The 9,498-nt window shown below is 44.0% G+C and overlaps 1 protein-coding gene across 1 annotated transcript in view; it reads left to right on the top strand.

Moving 5' to 3' along the window:
* akap9 (A kinase (PRKA) anchor protein 9) overlaps window positions 1-9,498 on the top strand; it is a 127,697-nt gene that overhangs the window by 54,854 nt on the left and 63,345 nt on the right. Inside the window, 3 exon segments of the mRNA XM_046858757.1 lie at window positions 2,940-3,052; window positions 3,157-3,209; window positions 4,231-4,443. Coding sequence (XP_046714713.1) covers window positions 2,940-3,052; window positions 3,157-3,209; window positions 4,231-4,443 — 379 coding nt within the window.

Genomic DNA, 9,498 nt, shown 5'->3' with positions numbered 1-9,498 from the left:
AATGTGATCAGCTGTGTGGGGTATAAATATGATCAGCTGTGCGGGTGTAAATATGATCAGCTGTGTGGGGTGTACAGTGCCCTCCACAATTATTGGCACCCTGTTTAAGATGTGGTCGTGGACTTCTAAAATTCTCCTTTTTTAAAACAACATAGAACCCAAATGCAAAAAAAGAGAAAAATCCAACCTTTTATTTAAGTACATTACTTTGGTGGTAAAAAAATCACACATTTAGAAAAAAAAAAAAACTTGAAATCATGTGTGCCACAATTATTGGCACCCTGATGTTAATACTTTGTACAACCTCCTTTTGCCAACAAGACAGCACTTAATCTCCTCCTATAACATTTCACAAGATTGGAGAACACAGAGAGGGATTTTGACCATTCTTCTTTGCACAATCTTTCTAGATCATCCAGTGTCCTGGGTCCTCTCTTATGCACTCTTCTCTTTAGCTCGCCCCACAGGTTTTCGATTGGGTTGAGGTCTGGGGACTGAGATGGCCATGGGAGGACCTTGAGTTTGTGACTGCTGAACCACTTTTGTGTAGATTTTGCCACATGTTTTGGATCATTATCCTGCTGAAAGACCCAATGACGACCCATCTTCAGCTTTCTGGCAGAGGCCATCAGGTTTTATTTAAAATATCCTGGTACTTCAAAGCGTTCATAATGCCATGCACCCTAACAAGGTTCCCAGGGCCTTTGGAAGAGAAACAGGCCCACAGCATCACAGATCCTCCACCATACTTCACGGTGGGCATGAGGTGCTTTTCGGCATACTCATCTTTTGTTTTACGCCAGACCCACTTAGAGTGTTTGTTGCCAAAAAGCTCAATCTTAGTCTCATCTGACCAAAGCACACGATCCCAGTTGAAGTCCCAGTACCGCTTAGCAAACTCCAGGCGTTTACGTTTGTGAGTGTTAGTGAGAAAAGGCTTTTCCTTGCATGCCTCCCAAACAGCTTGTTGGCATGTAGAGAGCGTCTGATGGTTGTTTTGGAGACTCTGTGACCCCAAGATGCCACTCTTTGATGCAATTCTGTGACGGTGAGCTTGGGAAATTTTTTTACTTCTCTTACCATCCTCCTCACTGTGCGTTGTGGCAAGATAAACTTGGGACCTCTTCCAGCCTTGTTTGTCACTGTTCCAGTTGTTTTAAACTTCTTAATGATTCCTCTGACTGTAGATACCGGCAAGTTAAGGCGAGTGGCTATTTTCTTGTAGCCATTGCCTGACTTATGAAGGTCGACACACATCTGCCTTACTTGAATGGTGTGTTCTCTTGTCTTTGCCATGGTGACAAATGGGTAAGAGAATTAGGCCTCTGTGTCACGTCATATTTATACCCCAGGAAACAGGAAATCATGAATTACTAATTAAAAGTCCCTAGATACCCTGACCAACCTTAGCAACTACAGAAAAATATATATAAAAAAAAAAATAATTAAAATTTTCAGAGGAATTGTTAGGGGTGCCAATAATTGTGGGACACATGATTTCAAGTTTTTTTTCTTTCTAAATGTATGATTTTTTTTTACCACCAAAGTTATGTACTTAAATGAAAGGTTGGATTTTCTCTTTTTGCATTTGGGTTCTATGTTGTTTTAAAAAAGGAGAATTTTTTAGAAGTCCACGACCACATCTTAAACAGGGGTGCCAATAATTGTGGAGGGCACCGTAAATATGATCAGCTGTGCGGGGTGTAAATATGATCAGCTGTGCGGGGTGTAAAGATGATCAGCTGTGTGTGTGTGTGTGTGTGTGTGTGTGTGTGTGTGTTGGGGGTTGTAAATATGATCAGCTGTGTGGGGTGTAAATATGATCAGCTGTGTGGTATTTTGGTAAAAAGCCAGTCTGACTTTTACTTTGACGTTGTTCACTAAGGAAGTGTAGAAATTGTGAGGTAATGATTTTACTCATCATCTTCCTCACGTTACTGTTCACACGAATACTTCAGTAGTTATTGGGTGAAATTTGGCTCCACTTTTATAGATTGAGGTTATTAGACCTTCGATTTCAGCTTTCAGGAAAGAAAGCGACACTCAGAACCCGACTGAAGGGTTTTAAAACGACTGATTGAAATGTACAGCTGTGTGTTTAATCATTTTGTTCAGGATTCGGTCAGGTTCTGAAGCTTTCTGTGGTTTCAGTTTGTTGATTAGTTTCTCTTCACTAATTGGGAAATCTAAAAGGTTTTGGTTTTCTTTAATGGCTGATTTTAGTTAGTTTGTTTTGGATTCTACATGTTTAAAGAGTGTTTGGAAATGGCGTGTCCACATTTCTCCATCTTTTATCATCAATTCTTCATGTTCTCTTTTCTTTAGCTTGTTCTATTTTTCCAGAATTGATCTGTGTTGATTGACTCCTCTATTAGTGTCGGTTGTTTCTGTGTGTGTTGTGTTTGTTTAGTTCTGAGTGTATGTTTGTATTGTCAGAGTTTTACAGTAAAGAAGTCGTATGTTGGTGGTGTTTGGGTCTCTGTGATTTTGGTTTGATAAATTCCTGAGATCTTTTCTTAAACATTCTTAATCCCTCCAGTTTTCTCCTTTACTGAGTTTAGGCTTTGATGTAGTTCCGGGTTTTTGGTCTTTTCTGCTCTTCTGTTAAATATAAAATGAAAGTGCTGAACTGCTGATTGACTTCTTTACTGTGAGAGAATGTTGTGTACAGAACGGTGTCTAATAGTGTTTGGATTTCTTGGCTACTGATTGCTTTGTGGAGTTGGTCAGTAGTGTTTTGGGTCCCTCGTGTCCTGCCGCTGACGATGTACAGACCCAGACTTCCACAGAGCTGCAGGAGATCATTTTATCTTTATTGCTTTATGCTGGTTGTTTCTGTGGATTAAAGAAGAATAGTGTTTAAGAGTCATGTTGTTATTAATGAAGTTTTCACCGTGTGTGTTTACTGTGTCGGCTTGTGTTCCTGTCCTGGCCTTCAGGTCTCCACACATGAGCACATTTCCCTGGGACTGGAAACGACTCGGCTCTCTAACGCTGTTAAGATGTCTTCAGAGCTGTATGGGGACTCTGAAGGGGGGGTGGGGGTGAGGGGGTATATGGCACAGGGGAAAAGATCATTCTGTGAGGACATTAAGGATTTCTGTTCTTTTAGAAGTTTTGATGATGTATATGATGTGTAGTTGTGATTTTTATCAGATTAGTGTCTCCTGAGTCTCTGCCCTGGCGTGCTGTATTTAGTGTTTGGGAGGGTAATATGATTTCTCGCTAGTCTCGGGACACTGAGTGACTGTCTCTGTCCTGCTCCATGTCTCCTAGGATGATGATGTCAAGGTTTTTAATTTGTTTATGGAATTCAGAATTTAAACATTTTAGTCTGAAAGCTGATGAGATCAGCCCCTGCATATTCCACAGTGTGATACTGAGTGAGGTCAAGATGTGTTTTTGTGTCTAAAATGAGAAAAAGGAGTAAAACAGTTTTAATAAATTATCTGTAACATTTTGCATAAAGATGCATGTTTGAATTAGTGTTGAGATTTTAGCTTCTTTCTTCCTTTCTGTCTCCCTCCCTCTCCCTCCCTCTCCCTCTCTCTCTATCTGTTCTTTGTGAGTTAAAACTTGTTTTATACTCAGACCTTCAAAAGCAATTCCTTTTGTGTTTATACATTCTGCTGCACACACAGGTTTCGGATTCACACTGAGAACAGGGTGTGACTGCAAATGTGTGTGCGTGCGTGTGTGTGTTGGGGGGGAGGGGCAGGTGGGGGTGCAGAGAGACAGTGGAGCGGTGCAGACAGACAGACAGGTGGGGCGGCGCAGACAGACAGGTGGGGCGGCGCAGACAGACAGACAGACAGGTGGGGCGCAGACAGACAGACAGGTGGGGCGGCGCAGACAGACAGACAGGTGGGGCGGGCGGGCGCAGACAGACAGACAGGTGGGGCGGGCGGGCGCAGACAGACAGACAGACAGGTGGGGCGGGCGGGCGCAGACAGACAGACAGGTGGGGCGGCGCAGACAGACAGACAGGTGGGGCGGCGCAGACAGACAGACAGGTGGGGCGGCGCAGACAGACAGACAGGTGGGGCGGCGCAGACAGACAGGTGGGGCGGCGCAGATGACAGAGAGCGGTGCAGACAGTCAATGACGAAGGGATGGACTGAGGGATGAATCGAGCAGATGAATTAATGCAGGACTGGAAAAAGTGTGAATGAACTGATTGATAATTGATTTAATTAGTGTTGTATGTGTGTTTCTGATTGGTCGGTTCAGGTTTGATTGATGGGTATTCAGGTGAGAGGCGGGCCTTTGAGGATCAGGTGCGTGAGGGGGCAGTCCTGCAGCAGCAGCTGGAGGCGGAGCTTCAGATCACCAACAGCCGACTTCAGGAACTACAACAAGAAAAACAGGAAGTCACTGACCAGCAGGGTCTGTTACTACGGCAACAAAATGCCACAATGGGCGGAGCCACAGAGGCAGAGCTAAGTATGTTACACCCTGTTACACTCTTGCGTATTTCTCACACACTTTTCACACACACACTCCTCACACCCACACACAGTCTTCACACACGAAGTCCTCACCCACACAATCCTCACACACGAAGTCCTCACCCACACAATCCTCACACACAAACAGTCCACACACACACAGTCCACACACACACAATCCTCACACACAATCCTCACACACAAACAGTACACACACACACACACACACACACACACACACACACACACACACACACAGTCCACACACACAACAAGTCCGTGGAGACTGTGGTGAAGGAAAAACTCCCTGAGATGCAGAAGGGAGAAACCTTGAGAGGAACCAGACTCAAGAGTGAACCTCATCCTCATCTGGGTTCCACTGAATGTCCATTTATTACAGATAAACGATGTTGAGGTACAGTGATGGAGATCAGAGCAAACTGTAGTCCTGAGTCAGTGTAGCAGACTGTTGATATTAACTACAGTCCAAATCCTCAAAGCTCCTGATCTTACTCCAGAATTTCATGGATCTACCCAAGGCGTTGATGAGAAACATCTCCAGCTACACAGAGTCGCCTCCAAACAAAGAGAACATCATCCAGAGGCAGACCAGGCAAAGTGGAAAGATCCACAGAGGGAAGAGGAGCAGGAACAGTGGTCACTGGAACCCCAGGATCATGTTTAATTTGATCTAGAGAGAGAGAGAGAGAGAGAGAGAGAGAAAGAAGAGGGGTGAGAGAGAGAGAGAAGAGGGGTGAGAGAGAGAGAGAGAGAGAGAGAGAGAGAGAGAGAGAGAAGAGGGTGACAGGAAGAGAAGGATATGGATTATTAAGTCTCCTGATTGTTGTATGAAAGTTAATGTCACTGTGCAGTTTGGACTCTGGTAAGATTCACTGTAGCAGCAGAACTAAAAGGGAGAAGCAGAAGGAAACACAGACATGAGGATCTCTGGGATAAGAGACGACCCACCACACCACCATCAACAAACCTGAGTGAACGTGTGAGAGTGAGGAGACGACAACATCCAAATATCCCAGTTCACCAAACACTCTATATCCATGATCCCTCCAGATCTGCTCCTTTACCTCACAAACACCTACTGACTAAAGACTCCACTAAATAAATACAGTGGAACCTCGGGTTACGAGCGCCCCTGCATACGTAAAATTCAGGTTAAGAGTCGCAATTCATAAAAAAATGTTGCCTCTAGTTACGAGAAATTTTTTAGGATACGAGCGTTGCGCACGGAAAAATCGCAGGCAGGTTAGTTTTTTTACGTATCGCCACGTGCTCTCGCTGCGCTCGTGCAGCACATACACATCCGCCGCCGCCTAACAGTGTGGAATTACTGAACTTTAAATACTGTACGTATTCCAAAATTTGTATCGGGATACAAGCTTTTCAGGTTAAGAGTAAAGTGATGGAACCAATTAAACTCGTAACCCGAGGTTCCACTGTATATGTTCAGCCTCGACTTGAACACTGAGACTGTGTCCGAGTCCCGAACACTGATTGGAAGGTTGTTCCATAACTTTGGGGTTTATAAGAGAAACATCTGCCCCCTGCTGGAGTCTTCATTATTTGAGGTACCAACAAATATCCTGCACCTTTTGATCTAAGTAGGCATGGAGGATCATCCTGGTACAGAAGTTCACTCAGATACTGCGGCGTGAGAGCGTTAAGTGCTTTATACGTCAGTAGTAGTATTTTATAATCAGTGTGAGATGTAATTGGGAGCAGTGTAGATGATTAAAACAGGGCTGATGTGATCATATTTCCTAGATCTAGTGAGGCCTCTTGCTGCTGCATTCTGAACTAACTGAAGCTTATTTCTGCACTTACTCCAACACCCAGACAGTAAAGCGTTACAGTAGTCAAGTCAAGAGGCTTTTATTGTCATTTCTACTATACACAGTGGTACACAGTAAAAATAAGACAAACGTTCCTCCGGAACCCTGGTGCTACACTAAACAACAACATAGAGCTACAACACAACAGAAAGCTACATAAAGTGCATCGAGTGCAAACAGTGCAGACAAAAAACAGTACAGACAGACAGTGCAGACAGACATTACAAGACAAGACAATAAAACAAATATAGCGTCGACCAGTAATCCTAAAAACTCTACCCGGGAGTGAATATAACCAGAACAATGTAGTGCCAAAAACAGCAGCAGTCAAGAGGTGCAAAAAACAGCATGTTAACAGTAGAATACAGTGATAAATGTGCAAAGAACAGCAGTTAGAGAGTGTAGTACAGTCAAGAATTAATAATAATAAATAAATAAATGGTGGTGGAATGGATTGAGATGAGCAATGGGTGTGTGTTAAGTCCAGGTTGTACAGTTCGTTTGAGTGAGTGTGTGAGTGTGTGTGTGTGTGTGTGTGTGTGTGTGTGTGTGTGTGTGTTCAGTTCAGTTCAGTTCAGTTCTTTGTTGAGGAGCCTGATGGCTTGAGGAAAGAAACTGTTACACAGTCTGGAGGCCAGGTGGAGGGTTGTGGAGATAGCATCGTCCGTGGAACGGTTTGGACGATACGCAAACTGCATGGGGTCCAGTGAGGGAGGAAGCTGGGTCTTAATGTGCCTCATGACGAGCCTCTCAAAGCACTTCATCACGATGGGTGTGAGCGTGACGGGACGATAGTCATTGAGGCAGGAGACAGAAGACTTCTTTGGCACAGGAACGATGGTCGTTGTCTTGAGGCACGTGGGAACAACGTTGTTGCTCAGGGAGATGTTGAAGATGTGAGTAAAGACATCCACTAGCTGTTGTGCACATTCCCTGAGCACTCTGCCAGGACTGTTGTCTGGTCCAGCAGACTTCCGTGGGTTAACTCTGCATAGAGTTTTCCTCACTTCAGCTGTGGTTAGACAGAGCACCTGGTCACTGGGAGGAGGGGTGGTCTTTCTCGCCTTCACGTTGTTCTGTACCTCAAACCAGGTGTCTAATCTAGAAGTAACAAAAGCATCAACTAGTTTTTCTGCATCCTGTAACGACATCATATTTCTAATTTTAGCAATATTTCTAAGGTGAAAGAAGGAGATCCTGGTGATATTATTCACGTGAGACTCAAAGGAAAGACTCGGGTCAATAATCACACCAAGGTATTTAAAAGTTCACTTCTAGCTGCATGTGGTCCTAGTAAAAGTACTTCTGTCTTATCTGAGTTGAGCAGAAGAAAGTTATGAAGCATCCACTGTCTAATGTCCTTTACACACTCCTCAACATTGTTAAGCTGATCTCTCTCATCTGGCTTTGCTGAAATATACAGCTGTGTATCATCAGCATAGCAATGGAAGCGAATCCCATGTTTATGTAGAATTCTACCCAGAGGCAGCAGATATAAAGAGAAAACAGAGGGCCTAAGACAGTTCCTTGCAAAACACCAAACTTTACATTTACATTTACATTTGCGGCATTTGGCAGACGCCCTTATCCAGAGCGACTTACAACTGAGCAGGGGAGGGTTTTTTTTAGGGCTTTTGCTCAAGGGCCCAGCAGTGGCAGCTTGGTGGTGGTGGGATTTGAACCTGTGATCTTCTGATCCAAAGCCCAATGCCTTAACCACTGAGCTACCACCTCCCTCACCTTACCTCAGATAGTGTGGAGAACTCACCATAAATAAGACCTATGCCAGGAGAGAGCTGTTCCCTCTATTCCAACAACATTCTCAAGTCTAGCAAGCAGTATAGTATGATCAGTGGTGTCAAAAGTCAATATCATAGTCACTATCAGCATCACAGTCATCATCACCGTCATTAGCAACACAGTCCTCATTAGTCACTATCACAGTCGTCAGCAACACCTTCATCATCATTACAGTCACTATTACGGTCACTATCAGCATCGCAGTTATCAGTCACTATCAGTCATCAGCAACACTATCATCATCACAGTCACTATCAGTATCAGCATCAGCCATCACATTCACTGTCATCACTGTCAGCATTACCATCACTATCAGTCACAATCAGCATCAGTCATCATCACAGTCACTATACCGACCATCAGTCACTATCACAGTCACTATCGGCATCCCTGTTATTACTGTCACTATCACAGTCACTATCAGCATCACCATTATTACCATCACAATCACAGTCACTATCACTATCACCATCACCTCCATCACTATCAGCAACACAGTCATCATCACAGTCATAATTACAGGTCACTATCAGCATAATCAGTCACTATCAATCACTATCACCATTACCACCATCACTATCAGCAACACTGTCATCATAATCACAGTCACTACACTACACTGACTCAGGACCACAGCTTCTTCTGATCTCCATCACTGCACCTCAACATCGTTTATCTGTAATAAATGGACATTCGGTGGAACCCAGATGAGGATGAGGTTCACTCTTGAGTCTGGTTCCTCTCAAGGTTTCTTCCTTCTGCATCTCAGGGAGTTTTTCCTTCACCACAGTCTCCACCGACTTGTTCATCAGAGACAAACTTACACTTATAAAGAACATCTTCATTTTATCTCCACAGTATCTGTGTAAAGCTGCTCTGAGACCATGTTCATTTTGTATTTTCATACAAAAACATGAATTTAATTGTATAATCACAGTCACTATCAGCATCAGTCACCATCACAATCACTTTCACCTCATTACAGGCATCATTCATCCCTCCTTCACTCTCACTCCCTCTTCCTCTATCGCTCTCTTTCTCTCTCTCTCTTACTCTCTCTCTCCTCTTCCTCTATCGCTCCCTTCCCCACTTCTCTCTCTCTCCTCTCTCCCTCTCCCTCTCTCTCTCTCCCTCTCTCTCTCTCTCTCCCTCTCTCTCTCTCTCTCCCTCTCCCTCTCTCCCTCTCTCCCTCTCTCTCTCTATCTCTCTCTGTGTGTGTGTGCATGCGTGAGCGTCTGCTGAGTGAGCAGGTGAGCAGTGTGTGTGATTGTGTGGCGCTTTTGTGGCCGTTGTGCCAAAGATTTTGTATTTTCTATCTTTCTTTCTGTGTCTCTAGCTTGTGTTACACACTGGTCTAGCAGCAAAAATATAGTTTACAGTCCAAAAAAAAGTGATTCTGT

Source organism: Silurus meridionalis, chromosome 10 (assembly GCF_014805685.1).
Source record: "Silurus meridionalis isolate SWU-2019-XX chromosome 10, ASM1480568v1, whole genome shotgun sequence".
NCBI lineage: Eukaryota > Metazoa > Chordata > Actinopteri > Siluriformes > Siluridae > Silurus > Silurus meridionalis.
This window is presented reverse-complemented; position numbering and strand designations above follow the sequence as displayed.